The sequence below is a fragment of the Hypanus sabinus genome, chromosome 9 (assembly GCF_030144855.1).
Source record: "Hypanus sabinus isolate sHypSab1 chromosome 9, sHypSab1.hap1, whole genome shotgun sequence".
Classification (NCBI taxonomy): Eukaryota; Metazoa; Chordata; class Chondrichthyes; order Myliobatiformes; family Dasyatidae; genus Hypanus; species Hypanus sabinus.
The window spans coordinates 3,287,480-3,315,399 of NC_082714.1; the positions used below are offsets into that span (position 1 = coordinate 3,287,480).

Here is a 27,920-nt window from a genome sequence, read left to right on the forward strand (position 1 = left end):
GTGTTTCATGTACCCACCATTCCTGGCAGAGTGTTTCATGTACCTACCACTCCTGGCAGAGTGCTTCATGTACCCACCACTCCTGGCAGAGTGTTTCATGTTCCCACCATTCCTGGCAGAGTGTTTCATGTACCCACCACTCCTGGCAGAGTGTTTCATGTACCTACCACTCCTGGCAGAGTGCTTCATGTACCCACCATTCCTGGCAGAGTGTTTCATGTTCCCACCATTCCTGGCAGAGTGTTTCATGTTCCCACCACTCCTGGCAGAGTGTTTCATGTACCCACCACTCCTGGCAGAGTGCTTCATGTACCCACCATTCCTGGCAGAGTGTTTCATGTTCCCACCATTCCTGGCAGAGTGTTTCATGTTCCTACCATTCCTGGCAGAGTGTTTCATGTACCCACCACTCCTGGCAGAGTGCTTCATGTACCCACCACTCCTGGCAGAGTGCTTCATGTACCCACCACTCCTGGCAGAGTGTTTCATGTACTCTCCACTCTCTGTGTAAATAAGCCTACTTCCGACATTCCCTATACATTCATCCAAGCACCTTAAAATTATGCCCCCTCGGATTAGCCATTTCCACCCTGGAAAAGGTCTCTGGCTATCCACTGGATTTATAGCACTCATCTTGTACACCTCTATCAAGTCACCTCTTATCCTCCTTTGCTCCAAAAAGAAAAGTCCTAACTTGCTCAACCTCTCCTCAGAAGACATGTCTCTCATATCCAGGCAACATCTTGGTAAATTTCCTCTGCACCCCTTCAATTTCTACTCCTTTCCTCTACTCACTCTATACCTATGATTACCGGTAAGCCTCCACCAATTTCCTGTAATGAGGTGACCAGAACAGAACACAATATTCCAAATGTGGTTAAACCAGGGTTTTATAGAGCTGCAGCATTGCCTCATGGCTCTTGAACTCAATCCCCGACTAAGGTGAAATATATAGCACATACCTGTATGAGTACTGTTGGGGGGGGGGGCACAGCCTACCTGGGGGAAGCGACAGTGGCCGTGCTTCTGGCACAGAGTTTGGCCCTGTGGCTCAGAAGGGTAGGGAAAGGAAGAGGAAGGCAGTAGTGATAGGAGACTCTACAGTTAGGGTTCAGACAGGCGATTCTGTGGACGCAGGAAAGAAACTCAGATGGTAGTTTGCCTCCTAGGTGCCAGGGTCTGGGATGTTTCTGATCGCATCCAAGATATCCTGCGGAGGGAGAGAGAACAGCCAGAGGTTGTGGTACATTTTGGTACCAATGACACAGGTAGGAAAAGGGAAGAGGTTATGAAAACAGACTACAGAGAGTTAGGAAGAAAGTTGAGAAGCAGCACAACAAAGGTAATCTTGGGATTACTGCCTGTGCCACGCAACAGTGAGTATAGGAATAGAAAGAGGTGGAGGATAAAAGCATGACTGAGGGATTGGAGCCGGGCAGGGATTCGGATTTCTGGATCATTGGGACTCTTTTGGGGCAGACGTGATCTGTACAAAAAGGGCGGGTTGCACTTGAATCCGAGGGGGACCAATATCTTGCAGGGAGGGTTGCAAAGGATGTTGGGGAGAGTTTAAACTAGAATTGTTGGGGGGGTGGGAACCGAACTGAAGAGACAGAGGAAGGGGCGGTTGGCTCACAAATAGAGAAAGCTTGGAGACAGTGCGAGAGGGAGGATAGGCTGGTGATAGAGAAGGGACACACTCAGATTGATGGTTTGAGATGTGTCTACTTTAATGCAAAAAGCATCATGAACAAAGCGGATGAGCTTAGAGTGTGGATCAGTACTTGGAGACATGATGTTGTGGCCTTTACAGAGACTTGCTCAGGGGCAGGAATGGTTACTTCGAGTGCCAGGCTTTAGATGTTTCAGAAAGGACAGGGAGGGAGGCAAGAGGTGGGGGCTTAGCACCGTTGATCAGAGATAGTGTCACGGCTGCAGAAAAGGAAGAAGTCATGGAGGGATTGTCTACAGAGTCTCTGTGGGTGGAAGTTAGGAACAGCAAGGGGTCAATAACTTTACTGGATGTTTTTTATAGACTAGTAACAGGGATATCGAGAAGGAGATAGGGAGACAGATTTTGGAAAGCTATAATAATAACAGGGTTGCTGTGGTGGGAGATTTTAATTTCCCAGATATCGATTGACATCTCCCTAGAGCAAGGGGTTTAGATGGGGTGGAGTTTGTTAGGTGTGTTCAGCAAGGTGCCTTGATAAAATGTGTAGATAAGTCTACAAGAGGAGAGGCTGGACTTGACCTGGTTTTGGGAAATGAACCTGGTCAGGTCTCTCAATGGGAGAGCATTTTGGAGACAGTGATCACAATTCTATCTCCTTTACCATAGCATTAGAGAAGGATAGGAACAGATAAGTTAGGGAAACGTTTAATTGGAGAAAGGGGAAATATGAAGCTATCAGGCACAAACTTGGAAACATAAATTGGAAACAGATGTTCTCAGGGAAATGTACAGCAGAAATGTGGCAAATGTTCAGGGGATATTTGCGTGGTGTTCTGCACAAGTACGTTCCAATGAGACAGGAAAAAGATGGTAGGGTACAGGAACCGTGGTGTACAAAGGCTGCTGAAAATCTAGTCAAGAAGAAAAGAAAAAGTTCAAAAAGCTAGGTAATGATAGAGAGCTAGAAGATTATAAGGCTAGCAGGAAGGAGCTTAAGAATGAAATTAGGAGAGGCAGAAGGGGCCACGAGAAGGCCTTGGTGAGCAGGATTAAAGAAAACCCCAAGACATTCTACAAGTATGTGAAGAGCAAGAGGTTAAGACATAAGAAAATAGGACTAATCAAGTGTGACAGCAGAATAGTGTGTATGGAACCAGAGGTGATAGCAGAGGTACTTAATGAGTACTTTGCTTCAGTATTCACTATGGAAAAGGATCTTGGTGATTGTAGGGATGATTTACAGCAGATTGAAAAGCTTGAGCATATAGACATTAAGAAAGAGGATGTGCTGAAGCTTTTGGAAAACATCAATTTGGATAAGCCTCCAGGACCAGATGAGATGTACCCCAGGCTACCGTGGGAGGCAAGGGAGGAGATTGCTGAACCTCTGGCAATGATCTTTTCATCATCAATGGGGATGGGAGAGGTTCTGGAGCATTGAAGGGTTGCAGATGTTGTTCCCTTATTCAAGAAAGGGAGTAGAGATCCAGTGAGTATTAATTCAGTGGTTGGTAAGTTGATGGAGAAGATCCTGAGAGGCAAGATTTATGAACATTTGGAGAGGCATAATATGATTAGGAATAGTCAGCATGGCTTTGTCAAAGACAGGCCATGCCTTACAAGCCTGATTGAATTATTTGAAGATGTAACTAAACACAGTGATGAAGATAGAGCCATAGATGTAGTGTATATGGATTTCAGCAAGGCATTTGATAAGGTACCCCATGCAAAGCTTATTGAGAAAGTAACATTGCTTTCTGGATCCAGAATTGGCTTGCCCACAGAAGGCAAAAAGTGATTGTAGACGAGTCATATTCTGCATAGAGGTTCTGGGACCCCTTCTCTTCGTGATTTTTATAAATGACCTAGATGGAGATGTGGAGTGATGGGTTAGTAAATTTGCTGATGACACAAAGGTTGGAGGTGTTGTGGATAGTGTGGAGGGCTGTCAGAGGTTACAGCGGGACATTGATAGGATACAAAACTGGGCTGAGAAGTGGCAGATGGAATTCAACCCACCTAAGTGTGAAGTGGTTCATTTTGGTAGGTCAAATATGATGGCAGATCTGATGGTAAGACTCTTGGCAGTGTGGAGGATCAGAGGGATCTTGGGGCCCCAGTCCATGGGACATTCAAAGCTGCTGTACAGGTTGACTCTGGTTGAGAAGGCATGCGGTGCATTGACCTTCATCAATCATGGGATTGAGTTTAAGAGCTGAGAGGTAATGTTACAGCTGGTCAGACCCCACTTGGTGTACTGTGCTCAGTTCTGGTCACCTCATTACAGGAAGGATGTGGAAACCATAGAAAGGGTGCAGAGGAGATTTACAAGGATGTTGCCTGGATTGGGGAGCATGCCTTATGAAAACAGGTTGAGTGAACTTGGCCTTTTCTCCTTGAAGCAACGGAGGATGAGAGGTGACCTGATAGAGGCGCATAAGATGAAGATGAGAGGCATTGATCGTGTGGATAGTCAGAGGCTTTTTCCCAGGGCTGAAAATTTTAAGGTGCTTGGAAGTAGGTACAGAGGAGATATCAGGGTAATTTTTATTTATTTTTTTTTAAAACGCAGAGAGTGGTGAGTACGTGGATTGAGCTGCTGGCAATGGTGGTGGAGATGGATACGATAAGGTCTTTAAGAAACTCCTGGATAGGTACATGGAGCTTAGAAAAATAGAGGGCTATGGGTAACCCTCTGTAATTTCTAAATACATGTTCACCACAACTTTGTGGGCTGAAGGGCCTGATTTGTGCTGTAGATTTTCTTATGGTTCTATATTTTACCAGTTCATGAATCAGGAGCCACTTGGACCCTCATAGCTGCTCCCATATTCCATAAGACAATAGACGATAGGTGCAGAAGTAGACCATTCGGCCCCTCGAGTCTGCACCGCCATTCTGAGATCATGGCTGATCATTCACTATCAATACCCAGTCTCTGCCTTGTCCCCATATCCCTTGATTCCCCTATCCATCAGATATCTATCTAGCTCCTTCTTGAAAGCATCCAGAGAATTGGCCTCCACCGTCTTCCGAGGCAGTGCATTCCACACCTCCACAACTCTCTGGGAGAAGAAGCTCTTCCTCAACCCTGTTTTAATTAACTAACCTCTTATTCTCAATCCATGCCCTCTGGTACTGGACTCTCCCAACATCTGGAACATATTTCCTGCCTCAATCCTATCAAATCCTTTAATTATCTTAAACGTTTCAATCAGATCCCCTCTCAATCTCCTCAATTCCAGCGTGTACAAGCCCAATCTCTCCAATCTCTCTGCGTAAGACAGCCCTGCCATCCCAGGAATCAACCTAGTGAATCTACGCTGCACTTCCTCAATTGCCAGAATGTCCTTCCTAAAACCTGGAGACCAAAACTGTTCACAATATTCCAGGTGTGGTCTCACCAGGGCCCTGTACAAATGCAAAAGGACATCCTTGCTCTTGTACTCAATTCCCCTTGTAATAAAGGCCAACATTCCATTTGCCCTCTTCACTGCCTGTTGCACTTGCTCATTCACCTTCAGTGACTGATGAACAAGGACTCCTAGGTCTCTTTGCATTTCTCCCTTACCTAACTCTACACCGTTCAGACAATACTCTGCCCTCTTGTTCCTGCTTCCAAAGTGGATAACTTCACATTTATTCACATTGAATGACATCTGCCAAGTATCTGCCCACTCACCCAGCCTATCCAAGTCTCCCTGTATTCTCCTAACGTCCTCTTCGCATGTCACACTGCCACCCAGTTTAGTATCGTCAGCAAACTTGCTGATATAGTTTTCAATGCCCTCATCTAAATCATTGACATAAATCGTAAAGAGCTGTGGTCCCAATACAGAGCCCTGTGGTACCCCACTAGTCACCTCCAGCCAGTCCGAGAAACACCCATTCACTGCTACCCTTTGCTTTCTATCCGCCAACCAGTTTTCTATCCATATTGAAACTCTGCCCCCAATGCCATGAGCTCTGATTTTACTCACCAGTCTCCTATGTGGCACCTTATCGAATGCCTTCTGAAAATCTAGGTACACAACATCCACTGGCTTACCCTCGTCTAACATCATTGTTACACCCTCAAAAAACTCCAACAGATTAGTCAAGCATGATTTGCCCTTGGTAAATCCATGCTGGCTCAGCCTAATCCTATTTCTGCCATCAAGATGTGCCACTATTTCGTCCTTAATAATGGACTCAAGCATCTTCCCCATGACTGACGTTAGGCTAACAGGGCGATAGTTCTCCGTTTTCTCCTTCCCTCCCTTCTTGAAAAGTGGGATAACATTAGCCACTCTCCAATCTTCAGGAACTGATCCTGAATCTAAGGAATATTGAAAAATGATTACCAATGCATCCGCAATTTCCTGAGCCACCTCTTTTAGAACCCTCAGATGCAGACCATCTGGACCCGGGGATTTATTAGCCTTCAGTCCTACCAGTCTACTCATCACAGTTTCTTTCCTAATGTCAATCTGTCTCAATTCCTCTGATATCTTATGACCCTGGCCCATCCATACATCTAGGAGATTGCTTGTGTCCTCCCTGGTGAAGACAGATCTAAAGTACGCATTAAATTCTGTTGCCATTTCCCTGTTTCCCATAACAATTTCTCCCAATTCATTCTTCAAGGGGCCAACATTGTTCTTAACTATCTTCTTTCTCTTCACTTAGCTAAAAAAGCTTTTGCTATCCCCTTTTATATTCCTGGCTAGACTGAGCTCATACCTGATTTTTTTCTCTCCATATTGCTTTTTTAGTTAAGATCTGCTGTTCCTTAAAACTTTCCCAATCATCTGTATTCCCACTCATCTTAGCCCTGTCATACTTTTTCTTTAATGCTATACAATCTCTGACTTCCTTTGTCAGCCACTGTGGCCCCTTCCCCCTCTTTGAATCCTTCCTTCTCATTGGAATGAACTGCTTTTGCATCTTTTGTATTATGCCCAAGAATATCTGCCACTGCTGATCCACTGTCTTTCCTGCCAGGGCATCCGCCCATTTAACTTTGGCCAGCTCTTCCCTCATGGCTCCGTATTCTCCTTTATTTAATTGCAACACTGACACCTCTGATCTGCCCTTATCCCTCTCAAATTGTAGATAAAAACTTATCATGTTATGATCACTACTTCCTAATGGCTCCTTTACTTCAAGATCACATCAATTCCTGTTCATTACACATCACCAAGTCCAAAATAGCCTCGTTCCTGGTTGGCTCAAGCACAAGCTGTTCCAAAAATACATCCCTTAGACACTCCACAAACTCCCTATCCTGGGGTCCAGCACCTACCTGATTCTCCCAGTCCACCTGCATGTTGAAATCTCCCATAACGACTGCGTTACCTTTAGCACATGCCAATGTTAACTCCCTAATCAACTTGTACCCAATATCCACACTATGATTGTAACAAGCTATGACTGTATGTATAACAAGCTATACAAGCTATGATTGTAACCCTTCTTCCACATTCCCCCAGTCCCCAGTAATGGCTCAACCTTAAAAAACTAACTACCTCTGTCTCGCAAGTATTCAAAAGAACTAAAGACCCACAATCTTTTGAGAAGAATATTCCAAACACCCCCAACTCTTCGAGGAGATTGTTGCAAAGACCCATGAGAGTGAAACTGTACTTCTCATCTGACTTAAATTTGAAACCTCCTATTCATAAATAGTCAGCTCCTTGTTCTAGATTCTCCCACAAGAGGAAATGTTTCCCTGTCAATATCCCTCTGATATGAAATGTTTCAGCAAAGTCCCTTGTTCTGTTTGGATAACTTCCCCGTCACAAGTATCACTCCAGTAAACCACCAGCACACAAGAGACTGTGCAGATGCTGTAAATCCAGAGGAACACACACAAAATGCTGAGGGAATGCAGCAGATCAGGCAACATCTCTGCACAGTAATAAACAGTCAACATTTGAAGCCAAAACCCTTCATCAGAGCCAGAAAGGAGTGGGGCAGAAGCCAGAATTCTGATGAAGGGTCTCAGCCCAAAATGTTGACTGTCCATTTCCCTCCCTAGACGCTGGCTGACCTGTTGAGTTCCTCTAGCATTTTGTGTGTTCAGTAAACCAATGAATTACTTCCAACGTGTTAATATCCTTATTTAACTAAAGAAATCAACACTGTGATGCCACCTATGCCCCATGAAACAACAAGCCAAGTCTGTGTGTATATTTAAGGTGGAAGTCAGGGCATCAAAGGATATGATGAGAAGGCAAGTGTATGGGGTTGAGTGGGACCCAGGATCAGCCATAATGGAACAGTAGAGCAGACTCAATGGGCTGAATGGCCTAATTCTGCTCCTATGTCTTATGGTCTTATTCACTGTTCTTATATCTGCCACTGGGAGAAATATTTTCCCCTAATTATTTATTGCCTTGTCCCTGTAAAGACGGTGTAAGGGGTTAACTCTGACAGACTGTTTCACAGAACAGAAAATCAGATTGAAGCTGAATATCTGTCTCAAGATGAAAGAGACCATAAAACCATAAGACACTGGACCAGAATTAGGCCACTCAGCCCATCAAGTCTGCTCTATTATTCCATTATGGCTAATTTAGTATCCCTCTCAACCCCATTCTCCTGCCTTCTCCCCGTAACCTTTGTTATCCTGACTAATCAGGCTCCACTTTAAATATACTCAAAGACTTGGCCTCCACAGCCCCCTGTGGCAATGAATTCCACAGATTCACCACTCTCTAGCTAAAGAAATTCCTTCTCATCTCTGTTCTAAATGGATGTCCTTCTATTCTGAGACTGTGGCCTCTGGTCTTCCACCGTAGGAAACAGCCTCTCTACATCCACTCTGCCTGATCCTTTCTATATTCGAAAGGTCTCAATGACATCTCTCCTCATTTTTCTAAACTCCAACGAGTACAGAGCCTGAGGTATTGAATGCTCCTTATACATTAGCCCTTTCATTTTTGGAATAATCCTCATAAACCTTGTCTGGACCCTCTACAAAGCCAGCAAATCTATTCTTAGATAAGGGGCTGAAGACTGCTCACAGCACTGCAAGTGTGGTCTGACTAGGGACTGCAGTTTCCCAACCCCAAACCTATGGAGAAGTAAGTTCCCTGTCCCACAAAGTCTCTGGGAGATGGGATGCCATCCAACAAATACCTCTGTCGATCCATGGGATGTACCAGGGGCAGGAAACGTTCACCCAGGTCCCAGGTAAACCGTCTGGCCAGCAGATATGCATGTCAAAAGAGCGGGGACAGAAAACACCTGAAGAAAGCACAAAACAGGTAACATGTTAATTGCAGAAGAAAATCCCCACAGAAACACAAGAGATTCTGTGGACGCTGGAAATCCAGGGCCACACACACAAGATGCTGGAGGAACTCAGCAGGTCAGGCAGCATCTATGGAAATTGAAACAAAAATCAGACGGTGTTTTGGGCCGAGACCCTTCATCAGGACTGGAAAAAAGAGAGAAGATTCCAGAATAAGAATGTGGGGGAGAGGAAGAAGGACAAGCTGGATGGTGATTGGTGAAGCCCAGTGGGTGAGGGAGGAGTGATGAAGAAAGAAGCTGAGAGGTGATAGGTGCAAGGTGCAAAGGGCTGAACAAGGAGGAATCTGATAGGAGGGGGAAGTGGAGCATGGGAGGAAGGGAGAGAGGAGAGGGGCTAGGTAACAGTGATGGGCAGGTGAAAAAAAGAGGTAAGAGGCCAGAGTGGGGAAATGAGGAAGAGGGAAGAGGGAGGGGAACTATTACAGGAAGTTGTAGCAATCAATATTCATGCCATCAGGTTGGAAGCTACCCAGATGGAAAATGAGATGTTGCTGAAATCCCAGCTGTCCTTTCCATCACACAGTGTAACTACCCCAGGTTGCTCAAACCAAACTAGCGTGTAGAGAATGAGGGCAAGAACACAAGTAAGTGGCAGTGGGGTGTAGGTCACTCAGCCCATCCAACCTGACTCATCATCATGGCTGATCTGCCTTGGTTCCATCCCTCATCTCCCTCAACTTTCAAATATGTATCTTCAGTTCACCCAGCTGTCAGGCCTGCTCCCACTGACACCTCCCACCCTGCTCCCACTGGCACCTCCCACCCTGCTCCCACTGACACCTCCCACCCTGCTCCCACTGACACCTCCCACCCTGCTCCCACTGGCACATCCCACCCTGCTCCCACTGACACCTCCCACCCTGCTCCCACTGGCACCTCCCACCCTGCTCCCACTGGCACCTCCCACCCTGCTCCCACTGGCACATCCCACCCTGCTCCCACTGGCACATCCCACCCTGCTCCCACTGGCACCTCCCACCCTGCTCCCACTGGCACATCCCACCCTGCTCCCACTGGCACATCCCACCCTGCTCCCACTGGCACCTCCCACCCTGCTCCCACTGACACCTCCCACCCTGCTCCCACTGGCACATCCCACCCTGCTCCCACTGGCACATCCCACCCTGCTCCCACTGGCACATCCCACCCTGCTCCCACTGACACCTCCCACCCTGCTCCCACTGGCACATCCCACCCTGCTCCCACTGGCACCTCCCACCCTGCTCCCACTGGCACCTCCCACCCTGCTCCCACTGACACCTCCCACCCTGCTCCCACTGACACCTCCCACCCTGCTCCCACTGGCACATCCCACCCTGCTCCCACTGACACCTCCCACCCTGCTCCCACTGGCACATCCCACCCTGCTCCCACTGGCACATCCCACCCTGCTCCCACTGGCACCTCCAACCCTGCTCCCACTGACACCTCCCACCCTGCTCCCACTGACACCTCCCACCCTGCTCCCACTGGCACCTCCCACCCTGCTCCCACTGGCATCTCCCACCCTGCTCCCACTGGCACCTCCCACCCTGCTCCCACTGGCACATCCCACCCTGCTCCCACTGGCACATCCCACCCTGCTCCCACTGACACCTCCCACCCTGCTCCCACTGGCACATCCCACCCTGCTCCCACTGACACCTCCCACCCTGCTCCCACTGGCACCTCCCACCCTGCTCCCACCCTGCTCCCACTGACACCTCCCACCCTGCTCCCACTGGCACATCCCACCCTGCTCCCACTGACACCTCCCACCCTGCTCCCACTGGCACATCCCACCCTGCTCCCACTGGCACATCCCACCCTGCTCCCACTGGCACATCCCACCCTGCTCCCACTGGCACCTCCAACCCTGCTCCCACTGACACCTCCCACCCTGCTCCCACTGACACCTCCCACCCTGCTCCCACTGGCACCTCCCACCCTGCTCCCACTGGCATCTCCCACCCTGCTCCCACTGACACCTCCCACCCTGCTCCCACTGGCACATCCCACCCTGCTCCCACTGACACCTCCCACCCTGCTCCCACTGACACCTCCCACCCTGCTCCCACTGGCATCTCCAACCCTGCTCCCATTGGCATCTCCCACCCTACTCCCACTGACACCTCCCACCCTGCTCCCACTGGCACCTCCCACCCTGCTCCCACTGGCACCTCCCACCCTGCTCCCACTGGCACCTCCCACCCTGCTCCCACAGGCACCTCCCACCCTGCTCCCACAGGCACCTCCCACCCTGCTCCCACTGGCACCTCCCACCCTGCTCCCACTGGCACCTCCAACCCTGCTCCCATTGGCATCTCCCACCCTGCTCCCACTGGCACCTCCAACCCTGCTCCCACTGGCACCTCCAACCCTGCTCCCACTGGCAACTCCAACCCTGCTCCCACTGGCAACTCCAACCCTGCTCCCACTGGCACCTCCCACCCTGCTCCCACTGGCACCTCCCACCCTGCTCCCACTGGCACCTCCCACCCTGCTCCCACTGGCACCTCCCAACCTGCTCCCACTGGCACCTCCCAACCTGCTCCCACTGGCACCTCCCAACCTGCTCCCACTGACACCTCCCAACCTACTCCCACTGCCACCTCCCAACCTGCTCCCACTGCCACCTCCCAACCTACTCCCACTGGCACCTCCCAACCTGCTCCCACTGGCACCTCCCAACCTGCTCCCACTGACACCTCCCAACCTACTCCCACTGGCACCTCCCAACCTGCTCCCACTGACACCTCCCAACCTACTCCCACTGCCACCTCCCAACCTGCTCCCACTGCCACCTCCCAACCTACTCCCACTGGCACCTCCCAACCTACTCCCACTGGCACCTCCCAACCTGCTCCCACTGGCACCTCCCAACCTGCTCCCACTGACACCTCCCAACCTACTCCCACTGGCACCTCCCAACCTGCTCCCACTGACACCTCCCAACCTACTCCCACTGCCACCTCCCACCCTGCTCTAACTGACACCTCCCACCCTTCTCCCACTAGCACCTCCGACCCTGCTCCCACTGGCACCTCCAACCCTACTCCCACTGGCACGTTACACTGCGGTTATAGACTCTGCAGGCTGGATCACGGGCACAACCCTCCTCACATCGAGTCTCAGACATTACACTGGGGTTAAATACTCTGCAGGCTGGATCACGGACACAACCCTCCACACATCGAGTCTCATACGTTACACTGCGTTTATAGACTCTGCAGGCTGGATCACGGACACAACCCTCCTCACATCGAGTCTCATACGTTACACTGCGTTTATAGACTCTGCAGGCTGGATCACGGACACAACCCTCCTCACATCGAGTCTCATACGTTACACTGCGTTTATAGACTCTGCAGGCTGGATCACGGGCACAACCCTCCTCACATCGACTCTCCTACGTTACACTGGGATTATGGACTCTGCAGGCTGAATCACAGGCACAACTGTCCTCACATCGAGTCTCATACGTTACACTGGGATTATGGACTCTGCAGGCTGAATCACAGGCACAACCCTCCTCACATCGAGTCTCATACGTCACACTGGGGTTACACACTCTGCAGGGTGGATCACGGGCACAACCCTCCTCACATCGAGTCTCATACGTTACACTGGGATTATGGACTCTGCAGGCTGAATCATAGGCACAACCCTCCTCACATCGAGTCTCATACGTTACACTAGGATTATGGACTCTGCAGGCTGAATCACAGGCACAACCCTCCTCACATTGAGACTCATACGTTACACTGGGGTTATAGAATTTGCAGGCAGGATCACAGGCACAACCCTCCTCACATCGACTCTCCTACGTTACACTCGGGATATAGACTCTGCAGGGTGGATCACAGGCACAACCCTCCTCACATCGAGTCTCATACGTTACACTGGGGTTATGGACTCTGCAGGCTGAATCACGGGCACAACCGTCCTCACATTGAGACTCATACGTTACACTGGGGTTAAATACTCTGCACGCTGGATCACGGGCACAACCCTCCTCACATTGAGTCTCATATGTTGCACTGGGGTTATAGAATTTGCAGGCAGGATCACAGGCACAACCCTCCTCACATCGACTCTCCTACGTTACACTCGGGATATAGACTCTGCAGGCTGGATCACGGGCACAACCCTCCTCACGTCGAGTCTCAAACGTTACACTGGGGTTATTGACTGCAGCCTGGATCACAGGCACAACCCTCCTCAGATCGAGTCTCCTACGTTACACTGCGTTTATAGAATCTGCAGGCTGATTAACGGGCACAACCCTCCTCACATCAAGTCTCATAAGTTACACTGGGGATATAGACTCTGCAGGCTGGATCACGGGCACAACCCTCCTCACATCGAGTCTCATACGTTACACTGGGGTTATGGACTCTGCAGACTGGATCACGGGCACAACCCTCCTCACATCGAGTCTCATACGTTACACTGGGGATATAGACTCTGCAGGCTGAATCACAGGCACAACCCTCCTCACATCGACTCTCCTACATTACACTCGGGATATAAACTCTGCAGTCTGGATCACGGGCAAAACACTCCTCACATCGACTCTCCTACGTTACACTCGGGATATAGACTCTGCAGGCTGGATCACAGGCACAACCCTCCTCACATCGAGTCTCATAGGTTACACTGGGGTTATAGACCCTGCAGGCTGGATAATGGGCACAACCCTCCTCACATCGAGTCTCATACGTTACACTGGGGATATAGACTCTGCAGGCTGAATCACGGGCACAACCCTCCTCACATCGAGTCTCATACGTTACACTGGGGTTACACACTCTGCAGGCTGGATCACGGGCATAACCCTCCTCACATCGAGTCTCATACGTCACACTGGGGTTACACACTCTGCAGGCTGGATCACGGGCACAACCCTCCTCACATCGAGTCTCATACGTTAAACTGGGGATATAGACTCTGCAGGCTGGATCACAGGCACAACCCTCCTCACATCGAGTCTCATACGTTACACTGGGGTTATGGACTCTGCAGGCTGAATCTCGGGCACAACCGTCCTCACATTGAGTCTCATACATTACACTGGGGTTAAATACTCTGCAGGCTGAATCACGGGCAGAACCCTCCTCACATCGAGTCTCATACGTTACACTGGGGATATAGACTCTGCAGGCTGTATCACAGACACAACCCTCCTCACATCGAGTCTCATACGTCACACTGGGGTTACACACTCTGCAGGGTGGATCACGGGCACAACCCTCCTCACATCGAGTCTCTTCCTTTACACTGGGGATATAGACTCTGCAGGCTGAATCACGGGCATAACCCTCCTCACATCGAGTCTCATACGTCACACTGGGGTTACACACTCTGCAGGGTGGATCACGGGCACAACCCTCCTCACATCGAGTCTCATACGTTACACTGGGGTTATAGACTCTGCAGGCTGAATCACGGGCACAACCGTCCTCACATTGAGTCTCATACATTACACTGGGGTTAAATACTCTGCAGGCTGAATCACGGGCACAACCGTCCTCACATTGAGTCTCATACATTACACTGGGGTTAAATACTCTGCAGGCTGAATCTCGGGCACAACCGTCCTCACATTGAGTCTCATACATTACACTGGGGTTAAATACTCTGCAGGCTGAATCACGGGCACAACCGTCCTCACATTGAGTCTCATACATTACACTGGGGTTAAATACTCTGCAGGCTGAATCACGGGCAGAACCCTCCTCACATCGAGTCTCATACGTTACACTGGGGATATAGACTCTGCAGGCTGGATCACGGACACAACCCTCCTCACATCGAGTCTCATACGTCACACTGTGTTTATAGACTCTGCAGGCTGGATCACGGGCACAACCGTCCTCACATTGAGTCTCATACATTACACTGGGGTTAAATACTCTGCAGGCTGGATCACGGACACAACCCTCCTCACATCGAGTCTCATACATTACACTGGGGTTATGGACTCTGCAGGCTGAATCTCGGGCACAACCGTCCTCACATTGAGTCTCATACATTACACTGGGGATATAGACTCTGCAGGGTGGATCACAGGCACAACCCTCCTCACATCGAGTCTCATACGTTACACTGGGGTTATGGACTCTGCAGGCTGAATCTCGGGCACAACCGTCCTCACATTGAGTCTCATACATTACACTGGGGTTAAATACTCTGCAGACTGAATCACGGGCAGAACCCTCCTCACATCGAGTCTCATACGTTACACTGGGGATATAGACTCTGCTGGCTGGATCATGGGCACAACCCTCCTCACACTGAGGATTTCTTCAAGGGACAGTGTCCCAGGAGATGGCATCAATCACCAAGGATCCTCACCATCGGGAAGCTGATCATGCCTTTTCCAAGGTGCTACACATGAAGCTGCTAAGAAAGATATAATCCCATAGTATTACAGGAAAGATGGAGGCATGGATAGAAGATTGGCTTACTGGCGGGAAGCACAGAGTGGGCATAAGGGCGTCTACTTTGCTTGGACGCCGGTGACTCGTGTTCCGCAGGGGTCAGATTGGGACCAGTATTTTCACATTACATGTCAATGATTAGGATGATGGGATTGATGGCTTTGTGACCAAGTCTGCAAAGACAGGTGGCGGGGTTGGGGGAGTGGGGGGCAGATGGTGTTGAGAAAGCAGCGTGTCTGCATAACAACGTTGACAGATTGGGAGAATAGGCAAAGTGGCAGATGGAATATTATATTGGAATGTGTATGGCTGTACACTTTGGTAGAAGAAATAAGGTGCAGACTGTTTTCTAAAATGGACAGAAATTCAGAAATCAGAGGTGCAAAGGGTCTTGTGCAAGTTCACCCTAAGGGTTAATGCTGGTTGAGTTGCTGGTGAGGAAAGCAAATGCGATGAAATACATTCAATAAGAAATAATAAATAATAAGAAATACAAGGATATAATGCTGAGGGTTTGGTCACTCGCACACTTGGAGTACCGTGACAGTTTCAGGCCCTTATCTGAAGATGTGTTGGCACTGGAGCGTGTCCAAATGACTATCACCAGAATACCGGGAATGAATGTGTTAACGTACAGGGAGCTTTTGACGGTCTTGGGCCTGTACTCGCTCGAGTTCAGAACGGGAGGCGGGGGTGGGGTATCTCAGTGACACCCATCGAATGTTCAAAAGCCTGGAGTGGATGGGAGAGGGTATTTCCTCTGCTGGGGGAGTTTCGGTCCAGAGTGCACAGTCTCAGAATAGAGGGACGAACACTTGGACCCGAGATGAGGAGGAATTTCTTTAGGCAGAGAGAGATGAATCTGTGCAATTAATTGCCACTGGCGGCTCCAGAGGACAAATCATTGGTTATATTGAAAGCGGGAGTTGACAGGTTCTTGATCAGTAAGGGCTTCAAAGATTACGGAAAGAAGGGGGAGAATGGGGTTGAGGGGGATAAATCAGCCATGGTGCAATGGCGGAGCAGACTCAGTGGGTTGAATGGCCTAATTCTTCTCATTCCTGCCATTAGGGAGGAGGTTCAGGAGCGGCTTCTTCCCATCACCTGCTTCCTGTGGCTGTTAGCAGGGTAAACTGGAGGCGGTAGTGGGCGCTTTTGTACCTGTTAACCGATTCTCTTGGTGCACAATGTTCTCCAGACATTCGTTGCGGTACTGCCACCACCTCCGAACTGTGTCTTCGAACAGCGCGTCGGAAGCAGCCTGGAGGAGAACGAGAGAGGCGCCGTGAAGAGGGATCGTGTCCCGAGCTCCGTGTCAACAGCGGGTCCTCGCATTACCCCAGAGCCGTGAAACTGGTCAGAATAAAACAGCGTCGCACAATATATATATATATATATACAGCTCGACTCCCAGCTGCTAGGAAGAAGGTGACCGTCCCTGGGCTTGGTGACTGTTACCGTCTCCACTCTGGACCCAATTTCTCGCGTGAACTGACCCTCTCTCTCCCCCCCCCCCTCTCGTTAATCCCGCGAAGTTACCCGTTCGGTGATTCCCTCGGCTGGTCCCCTTATCTAAGAAAAGAACCGCTGATTTTGGAGAAATTGCGGAGGAGGTTCACGAGAATGAAAGGATTGCCGTATGAGGAGTGTTTGACGGAGATCTCACTGAATATTGAAAGGGCGAGATCGAATGGATTGGAAAGGGTGTTTCCTATAGTGAGGGAGTCTAGGACTAGAGGACACAGCCTCAGAATAGAGGAACGTCCATTTAGAACAGAGATGTGGAGGAATTTCTTTAGTTAGAGGACATTGAATCTGGAGGTCAAGCCATTGAGTATATTTAAAGCGGAGGTTGATAGGTTCTTGATTAGCCAGGGTTTCAAAGTTACTGTCATGGTCCTGTCTGGCAATCCCCCATCTTGGTATTATCCCCTTGATTGGGCCTGAATCCCCTCGTCTGATTTCCAATTGTTCCCAGTTCCATTAATTACAGCACACCTGCTTTCCATCAGGGACTGCAGATACCCACCCGGGAGTCACAGCAATCAGCTGCCAGTTCATTGGTCAATTCCAGTGTGTGTAAATCTGGTTTCCTGATTCCTCAGCTCCGCACCATTCCCTGGATACTCCACGTGAACCTGGTCTCCGAGTAAAAACTCTCCTGGGTATCCGCTCCACGTTCGCGACTGTGGTAGCGCCTCTCTACCCTGTCTCCGTGCACTTGGGTTCGTCCCCCGTCACGTCCTTGCAACAGTTACAGGGAGAAGACAGGAGAATGGACAATAAATCAGCCGTGGTGGAATGGCAGTGCAGAATGTCTGGGCCGAATGGCTTAATTCTGCTCCTATGTCTTATGTATACGGTCTGATGGAGGACAGACATTGGTGCCCTGGCCGGGGCCTTCATTGCTACTGATCCAAATACTCACGGTGACAGGTTCCACCGCAAAGCCCCGGCGCTGAATAAGGAAGATCCCAATCATATCCCCCAAAAGAAACCCCAGGCTGGCCGCGGCGCTTGCTGTGATCCCGACACTGATATGAGAAGCGGCCGGGAGATGGTGATTGAGGTGAGGATCAATGACCAAGAATCAAGTAACACAAACAAACTGCTGGAGCAAGTCAGCTGGTCGATGTTTATATTAAGATCCTTCATCAGGGCTGGAGAGGAAGCGGGAGGACGCCAGCGTCAGGTGAAGGCAGATGGGGAGGGGGATGAAGTGAGAAGCCGGGAGGTGATAATGGGAAGATGGAATAAGATAGGAGAGTGGTCCATGGGAGAGGTGATAGGCAAGAGAGGAGAAAAGTCGGAAAATCGAGCCTCCAGATTCAATATTACTCTTTAAACCCACCTGAACCCCTCCATTATATTCCAGCCTACCATTCTGCGTTCAGGTCCCGGAGTCTCTGAATTCCAGCCTGTTCAGTGTTCCCCGTGTGTGTGGGGCAGAATTCACAGGAGCAAAGATCAACTCAGAGTTATAGGCGTCACTTCTTGTTTAAACAGTTCAAGGTTCCCAATTCAGTCTGAAATTCTGTTAAATCAGCGCTGTAAATGTCAAATCCGTCACCGACGCTCACTTTGCACGGCCGCGTTCTGTTCCTCCCGTCTTCTCTCCCCAGACTGAGATACTAATGGAAGGCACACGGGGTTGTAATGTCACCATAAGATACAGGAGCTGAATTAGGCCGTTTGGCCCATCAAGTCTGCCTCGCCATTCCACCATGGCTGATTCATTTTTCCTCTCGATCGCATTCCCCCGTCTTCTTCCCATAACCTTTGACCCCTTTAGTGAATTACGGATTTACAAACCTCTGCAGTAAGTATCCCAAATGATGGCCTCCACAGCCGTCTGTGGGAATGAATTCCACAGATTCACCACTATCTGGCTAAAGAAATTCCTCATCTCTTCTAAATGGACGTCCCTCTATTCTGAGGCTGTGTCCTCTGGTCCTAGACTCCCCCACTATAGGAAACATTCTCTTCACATCCACTCTATCTAGATCTTTCAATATTTGATGGGTTTCAATGAGATATCTTTCCCACCCCCCCACCCTATCATTCTTCTAAACTTCAGCGAGTACAGATGCAGAATCATTAAACGCTCCTCATAAGTTAACCCTTTCATTCCTGAGATAATTCTTGAGAACCTCCTCTGGACACTCTCCAAGCAAGCACATCTTTTGTTAGATAAGTAGCCCCAGACTGCTCAGAATAGTCCAAGAGAGGCCTTATAAAGCCTCAGTGTCATATCCTTGCTATCACAGTCTAGTCCCCTCAAAATGAATGCTAACGTTGCATTTGCCTTCCTCACCACCGACTCAACCTGCAAATTAACCTTTAAGGAATCCTGCACAACGACTCCTAAGTCACTTTTAGCACCTCTGAGTTTTGGATTTTCTCTCTGTCTGCAAAACTGTCTGTGCTTTTACCAAGGTGCATGTCCATGAACTTCCCTACACCATATTCCATCTGTCACTTCTTTGCTCATTCTCTCAATCTGTCTAAGTCCTTCTACAGACTCCCTGCTTCCTCAGCACAACCTGCCTCTTCATGTATCTTTGCCCAGAATGTGGCCATGAAGCCATCAATTTCACCATCCAAATTGTTGACGTATAACTGAAAAAAAATAGTCCCAACACCAACCCCAATCCCAGCGGAACACCGGTAGTCATTGTTAGCCAACCAGAATAGGGCCCCTTTATTCCCATCCTTTGCCTCCTGCCAGTCAGCCAATCTCTTCTCCATGTTAGTACCTTTCCTGTAATACCATGGCCCCTTACCTTGTTCAGCAGCCTCATTTGCTGCACCTTGTCAAAGGCCTTTTGAAAATCCAAGTAAACAACATCTGCGGACTCTCCTTTGTCTGTCCTGCCTGTTAACTCCTCAAAGAATTTGAACAGATGTGTCAGGCAAGGCCTTTCCCTTAAGGAGACCACGCTGACCCTGGCCTATTTTATCATGTGCTTCCAAGTACCCCGATACATCACCCTTAATAATGGACTCCATCATCTTCCCAACCACTGAAGTCAGGTTATCTGGACTACAATTTCCTTTTCTTCTGCCTCATCCCTTAGAGAATATAGTGACATTTACAATTTTCCAGTCCTCCAAAACCATTCCAAAGTGATTCTTCAAAGATTATTACTAATGCCTCCACAATTTCTTCAACTACCTCTTTCAGAATCCTGGGGTGTAGTCCATAAGGTCTAGGTTATTATCTACCTCCAGACCTCTCAGCTTCCTCAGCATTCCCCTTGGTAATAGCAACTGCACTCTGACACTCTCGAATTTCTGGCATTATTGAAAACTGATGCAAAATCCTTACTTGCCATTTATTTATCCCTCATTACTACTTCCACAGTGTAACTTTTCCAGTGGTCCAATATCCACTCTCACCTCTCTTTTACTCTTTATAAATCTGTAAAAATGGTTTGATATCCCATTATTGGCTAAATTACCTTTATATTTCATCTTTTCTCTCCTTGTGACTTCTTAGTTGCCTTCAGATGTGGTTTTTAAAAGCTCCCCAATCCTTGAACTTCCCATTATTTTTGTTACAGTATATACTTTCTGCTTTGCTTTGACTTACCCTGTCACCCATGGTTGCCTCATCCTCCCTTTAGAATATTTCTTCATCTTTAGGATGAATTTATCTTGCACCTAAATGCCCTATAGAAACTCCAGGCATTGCTGGTCTGCCATCATTCCTAATAGTGTCCTCTTCCAGTCAACGTGGTCAGCTCCTCTCTAATGTAATCTCTCATCTCCTCTCCTCTGACTTTATCTTCTCCTGCTCAAATTGAACAGGTCATACCTTCCCCAGAAGAGATCACAATAATCTGGAAGTCTAAACCCTGCGCCCTGCACCCTTTCCAAATCAAGCGGGCTAAATCAGGTGAGGGTAACCGGAGGGTCTTATACCCCGGTGAGATAGGGACATGCCAAGTCAGCTCCAGTGACTGGGCGGATGAGATCTCCAGTGAGATCCAACAGTCGGAAAGGCGACTCTGCGACGCTTGGTGGAAGTCACGGCCGTTTACTGCAACCAAGGAAGTGATGACTACTTGTAGCAGTGCACCTGGACTTCCGAGGTCATTTAAAAATTCTGCCGCGCAGATTTCCTGCCATCGTCCGAGATGCTGTCAACCAACATACAACCAGGAATAGAACGTACTGGAAACACTTAGCGGGTCAGTCAGTAACTGCGGAGAATCAACGTTTCAAGTTAAAGACCCTTCATTATGACAGGACTTTCTATTTCTGCAGATGCTGCCGGACTCGCCGAGTGTTTGCAGAAGTTTGTTTCTGAACAAATCTCTCAGCAGATTGGCTGTGAACCGGCAATCTGTGGATTCAGCTCCAGCGCCCACCAACTGAACGAGGATGACTTTGTTTTTATGGATCCACGCCGGACATTCGGCCCAACCGGTCCATTCTAACCAATGTACCTATCTGAACGAGTCCCATTTGCCCGCATTTGGCCCACCCGAGTGTAACCTCTCTTCTCAGCATACTTTCCAAAATGCCTTTTAAATGTTGTAGTTATACTTTGGAACAGAACTTTCATCTCCGTCAGCCCGAGCAGGAACAAGGTCATACTAACCGTACGAGTCCCATTTGCCCGCATTTGACCTACATCCCTGGAAACTACTCTCCCCCCCACCCCTCCACCATACCTGCGCAAAAGTCTTTTAGTCGTTGTAGTTAAGCTTGTATCTGCGGCCCACTGCCCTCTGTGAATAACATGGCACTTTCATCTTTCCCCTAAACCTGCGCCCACTAATTTTGGGTTCCCCTACCCCGTGGATACTGGATGACTGGATATGTGACCGGACACCCGAAGCCCGAAGTTGTCCTTGGCCCGGATTGGAACGGCTATGTTAACACCACCCCTGCCGAGTTTGGGAATGAAGAGCCTGCCATTTTCGTGACAGATCCAGGCGGTCAGATTTACACCCGCGAAACCGAGATAGGCACGAAACTAGTACTGACCATCTGAACGGGATCTCCCCAAGATCCGAGTGCCCACTTCTCCTCGGCTGAAGCTCCAACAAGATCCTCACGAGATCCCATCAAACAGGAGCGCGAAGAGCGGCCGCGGTTCAGCAGTCTCTGCGAGAAGCGCCCTGGCCACGGGGCGATCGATATTGGACCCTCACACTGTAACCGACCGACGCCCAATTCTCAGCGTTAACAGATTTAAACCCGACTCGGGATTCTCCGGCGTCTGAAGTCTATAAGCCAAACTTTCTTTCCGTGAATAAAAACTTCTCCGCAAAAGTTGATCAGCGATTCACAGCTTCAGCTTCCCCGGGGAGGATGAGCGGACCTCAGGGGTGGCAGTCAGAGGTAAGAGAGCGAATGCCAGCAGTTTGGCGAGGACGAGCTGATGCCAGCACATCCCGGACATAGTCTCAGCCAGTTCGCTGCCGCAAGGCGGGCGGGCTCGCACCACACCCCCTGAGCGGGAGGCGGCTCCGATCACACTGGCGCTGAATACCCGCCCCAAGCCACCTGCCGCCGGCCCACAGGTGCTCTGTCCCAGACTGGTGCACAACGTGGGCCAGGGGACCTGGCGGGAAGGTTTGCAAAGGCTATTGGGGAGAGTTTAAACTAGAATTGCTGGAGGGTGGGAACCGAACTGAAGTGACGGAGGAAGATGCGGTTGGCTCACAAACAGAGAAAGCTTGGAGACAGTGCAAGAGGGAGAAGGGACGCGCTCAGACCAATGGTTTGGGATGTATGCGAGAAGTATCATGAATAAAGCGGATGAGCTTAGAGCGTGGATCAGCACTTGGATTTATGATGTGGCCATTACAGAGACTTGGTTGGCTCAGGGGCTGGAATGGTTACTTCAAGTGCCAGGCTTTAGATGTTTCAGAAAGGACAGGGAGGAAGGATAGAGAGGTGGGGGCTTAGCACCGTTGATCAGAGATAGTGTTATGGCTGCAGAAAAGGAGGAAGTCATGGAGGGATTGTCTACGGAGTCTCTGTGGGTAGCAGTTAGGAATAGGAAGGGGTCAATAACTCTAATGGGTGTTTTTTATAGACCATCCAATAGTAACAAGGTCATCAAGGAGCAGATAGGGAGACAGATTCTGGAAAGGCCTAATAATAACAGGGTTGTTGTGGTGGCAGATTTTAATCTCCCAAATATTGATTGGCATCTCCCTAGAGTGAGGGGCTTAGATGGAACGGAGTTTGTTAGATGCGTTCAGGAAGGTTTCTTAACACAATATGTAGATAAGCCTACAAGAGGAGAGGCTGTACTTGATCTGGTATTGGGAAATGAACCTGGTCGGGTGTCAGATCTCTCAGTGGGAGAGCATTTTGGAGATGGTGATCACAATTTTATCTCCTTTACCATAGCATTGGGGAGGGATAGGAACAGACAAGTTAGGGAAATGTTTAATTGGAGAAAGGGGAAATATGAGGCCATCAGGCAGGAACTTGGAAGCATAAATTGGAACCAGATGTTCTCAGGGAAACGTACAGAAGAAATGTGGCAAATGTTCAGGGGATATTTGTGTGGAGTTCTGAGTAGGTACATTCCAATGAGACATGGAAAGCATGGTAGGGTACAAGATCCATGGTGTACAAAGGCTGTTGTAAATCTAGTTGTAAAAGAAGAAGAGCTTATGAAAGAATCAAAAAACTAGGTAATGATAGGAATCTAGAAGATTATAAGGCTAGCAGGAAGAAGCTCACAGAAGAGGTCACAGTTTTAAGGTGCTTGGAAGTAGGTACAGAGGAGATGTCGAGTAAATTTTTTACACAGAGTGGTGAGTGCGTGGAATGGGCTACCGATAACGGTGGTGGAGGTGGATATAATAGGGTCTTTGGGTAACCCTAGTAATTTCCAAGGTAGGGAAGTGTTTGGCAGAACTTTGTGGGCTGAAGGGTCTGTATTTTGCTGTAGGTTTTCTATGTTTCTAAAAGATTGTAGGGATGACTTGCAGTGGACTGAAATGCTTGAACATGTATATATTAAGGAAGAGGATGTGCTGGAGCTTTTGGAAAGCATCAAGTTGAATAAGTCACTGGGATCAGACAGGATCTACCCCAGGCTACTGTGGGAAGCGAGGAAGCAATGAGGGTGGGAGAGGTTCCGGAGGATTGGAGGGTTGCGGATGTTGTTCCTTTATTCAAGAAAGGGAGTAGAGATAGCCCAGGAAATTATAGACCAGTGAGTCTAACATCAGTGGTTGTTAAGTTGATGGAGAAGATCCTGAGAGGCAGGATTTATCAACATTTGGAGAGGCACAATATAATTAGGAATAGTCAACATGGCTTTGTGAAAGGTGGGTCGTGCCTTACGAGCCTGAATGAATTTTTTGAGGATGTGACTGAACACATTGATGAAGGTTGAACAGTAGATATAGCATATATGGATTTCAGCAAGGCATTTGATAAGGTACTCCATGCAGGCTTATTGAGAAAGTGAGGAGACATGGGATCCAAGGGGACATTGCTTTGTGGATCCAGAACTGGCTTGCCTATGGAAGACAAAGAGTGGTTGTAGATGGGTCACATTCTGCATGGAGGTCAGTCACCAGTGGTGTGTCTCAGGGATCTGTTCTGGGACCCCTACTCTTTGTGATATTTATAACTGACCTGGATGAGGAAGTGGAGGGATGCGTTAGTAAATTTGCTGATGACACAAGGGTTTGGGGTGTTGTGGATAGTGTGGAGGGCTGTCAGAGGTTACAGCGGGACATTGATAAGATGCAAAACTGGGCTGAGAAGTGGCAGATGGAGTCCAACCCAGGTAAGTGTGAAGTGGTTCATTTTGGTCAGTCAAATATGATGGTAGAATATAGTATTAATGGTAAGACTCTTGGCAGTGTGGAGGATCAGAGGGATCTTGGGGTCCGAGTCCATAGGACACTCAAAGCTGCTACACAGGTTGATAAGAAGGCATACCGTGTATTGGTCTTCATCAATCGTGGGATTGTCTTTAGGAGCCGAGAGGTAATGTTACAGCTATATAGGACCCTGGTCAGACCCCACTTGGAGTACTGTGCTCAGTTCTGGTCACCTCACTACAGGAAGGATGTGGAAACCATAGATAGCATGCAGAGGGGATTTACAAGGACGTTGCCAAAGGTCCCAATGAGCAGCGTCTTGAATGCTTCATATTTGCCTTCTTCCGGGGGCGACTGTATGAAATCCGCAATCTGGGCGGCCGTCTCCTGGTCAAGGGCGCTCACCACGTGGTAGTAACACGCGGAATCAGAGGATATCTGCCGAATCTGGAACTGGGCCTCTGCTTGGTCAAACCACACGCGTGGTCGCAGTGCCCAGGAAGTCGAAACTGCGTGAACAGATGAAGAGTCGGTCATCTTTGGTCCAAATCGCGTTTGGACCGTCGGGGTCACCAATGCAGGGATGTGCTACACACAGAGCTGGAGACGACTCGCAGTCGGTAACTGCTGACTTTATTTTTTATATTGTAGCGATGTGCTACACACAGAGCTGGAGACGACTCGCAGTCGGTAACTGCTGACTTTATTTTTTATACTGTAGCGATGTGCTACACACAGAGCTGGAGACGACTCGCAGTCGGTAACTGCTGACTTTATTTTTTATATTGTAGCGATGTGCTACACACAGAGCTGGAGACGACTCGCAGTCGGTAACTGCTGACTTTATTTTTTATACTGTAGCGATGTGCTACACACAGAGCTGGAGACGACTCGCAGTCGGTAACTGCTGACTTTATTTTTTATATTGTAGCGATGTGCTACACACAGAGCTGGAGACGACTCGCAGTCGGTAACTGCTGACTTTATTTTTTATACTGTAGCGATGTGCTACACACAGAGCTGGAGACGACTCGCAGTCGGTAACTGCTGACTTTATTTTTTATACTGTAGCGATGTGCTACACACAGAGCTGGAGACGACTCGCAGTCGGTAACTGCTGACTTTATTTTTTATACTGTAGCGATGTGCTACACACAGAGCTGGAGACGACTCGCAGTCGGTAACTGCTGACTTTATTTTTTATATTGTAGCGATGTGCTACACACAGAGCTGGAGACGACTCGCAGTCGGTAACTGCTGACTTTATTTTTTATACTGTAGCGATGTGCTACACACAGAGCTGGAGACGACTCGCAGTCGGTAACTGCTGACTTTATTTTTTATACTGTAGCGATGTGCTACACACAGAGCTGGAGACGACTCGCAGTCGGTAGGTCGTTTCGAGACAAGTTTATTCAAACTTCCCCAGCGCCCGCCCTCTCCGGGCGGAAATGACGTCAGAGGTGCATTACCAAAGTCTGCCCCTTCGCGCTGGCTATTTCTGCGCAGAAAGTGGGTCCCGCAAGCATTCCTTATGAAAACAGGTTGAGTGAACTCGGCCTTTTCTCCTTGGAGAGAGGGAGGATGAGAGGTGACCTGATAGAGGTGTACAAGATAATGAGAGGCATTGATCGTGTGGATAGTCAGAAGCTTTTCCCCAGGGCTGAAATTGCTAGCACGAGAGGGCATAGTTTTAAGGTGCTTGGAAGTAGGTACAGAGGAGATGTCAGGGGTAAGTCTTTTTTTACTCAGAGAGTGGTGAGTGTGTGGAATGGGCTGCCGGCAGCGGTGCTGGAGGCAGAGGCGATAGGGTCTTTTAAGAGACTCCTGGATGGCTACATGGAGCTTAGAAAAATAGAGGGCTATGGGTAAAGCCTAGTTTGGCACAGCTTCGTGGGCCGAAGGGCCTGTATTAACATAGAAAACCTACAGCACAATACAGGCCCTTCAGCCCTCAAAGTTGTGCCGAACATGTCCCTATTGTGCTGTATGTTCTATGTTTCTGGCAGTACCCAATGGGTTGGGCAGCAAATGGGAAAAGGAATCCTGAGGAGAGTTAACCCTTCAGATTTGATGCCTTTCCACCAGACTGATGACAGGTGACACACACAGTCAAATCCACACAAATGCCCACATACACACATAGAAAAAAATAAAGGAGAATTGGTTGATGTTATATACTTGGATTTTCAGAAAGCCTTTGACAAGGTGCCACATGAGGCTGCTTAGCAAGGTGGGTACCCATGGTATTACAAGGAAGGTTCTAGCATGGATAAAGCAGTGGCTAATTGGCAGGCAGCAAAGAGTGGGAATAAAGGGAGCTTTTCCTGGCTGGCTGCCAGTGATGAGAGGTGTTGGGACTGATTATTTTTACGTTTTATGTCAATGATGGAATTGATGGCTTTGTTGAAAGGTTTGCAGACAATACAAAGATAGGTGGAGGGGCAGGTAGTGTTGAGGAAGTAGAGAGGCTACAGAAGGACTTAACAGATTAGGAGAATAGGCAAAGAAATGGCAGATGAAATATAGTGTCAGGAAGTGTACGGTCATGCACTTTGGTATAAGAAATAAAAGGACTGAATATTTTCTAAATGGAGAGAAAAAATTAAAAAAACTAAGATGCATAGGGACAGGTTGAGTCTGTGCTGAGGAAGGCAAATGTGATGTTAACATTCCTTTCAAGAGAACTAGAATATAAAAGCAAAGATGTGATGTTGAAACGTTATAAAGCACTGGTGAGGCCTCACATGGAGTATTGTGAGCAGGTTTGGGCTTCTTATTTTGGAAAGAATGTGCTGAAGCAGAAGAGGGTTCAAAGAAGGTTCAGGAAAATGATTCCAGGATTGAATGGCTTGTCCTATGAAGAGTGTTTAATGTCTCTGGGCCTAATTCAGGAGAATGAGGGGAGACCTCTTTGAAACCTACCCAGTGGTGAAAGGCCTTGATAGAGTGGAGCTGGAGAGGATGTTTCCTCTGGTGGGAGAGTCTAAGACCAGACGACACAGCCTCAGAATAGAGGGATGTCCTTTTAGAAAAGAGATGAGGAGGAATTTCTTTAGCCAGAGAGTGGTGTTTCGGGAGAATTATTTGTCAAAGGCAGCCGTGAAGGCCAAGTTTTTATGTCTATTTAAGACAGTTTGATAGATTCTTAGTTGGTCAGGGCATGAAGGGATCTGGGGAGATGGCAGGATTCTGGGGCTGAGAGGAAAATTGGAT

General features: G+C 48.7%; 1 protein-coding gene across 9 annotated transcripts in view; it reads right to left on the minus strand.

Moving 5' to 3' along the window:
- Positions 1-22,338, minus strand: part of LOC132399007 (glucagon-like peptide 1 receptor) — a 49,981-nt gene extending 27,643 nt beyond the window's left edge. The window contains exons 1-4 of one of the 9 annotated variants that reach the window (XM_059978872.1): positions 18,248-18,627; positions 17,426-17,640; positions 16,558-16,657; positions 8,798-8,905 (exon numbers count right to left, since the gene is read on the minus strand). In XM_059978872.1, coding sequence (XP_059834855.1) covers positions 8,798-8,879 — 82 coding nt within the window. In that variant the 5' untranslated portion in view covers positions 8,880-8,905; positions 16,558-16,657; positions 17,426-17,640; positions 18,248-18,627. Of the gene's footprint in view, positions 1-8,797; positions 8,906-16,557; positions 16,750-17,425; positions 17,641-17,824; positions 17,894-18,247; positions 18,628-21,891 lie in introns of those variants that run through there. The other 8 variants (XM_059978864.1, XM_059978865.1, XM_059978868.1 and 5 more) reach the window with 8 other exon arrangements.
- Between the last annotated feature and the right edge of the window lie 5,582 nt (positions 22,339-27,920).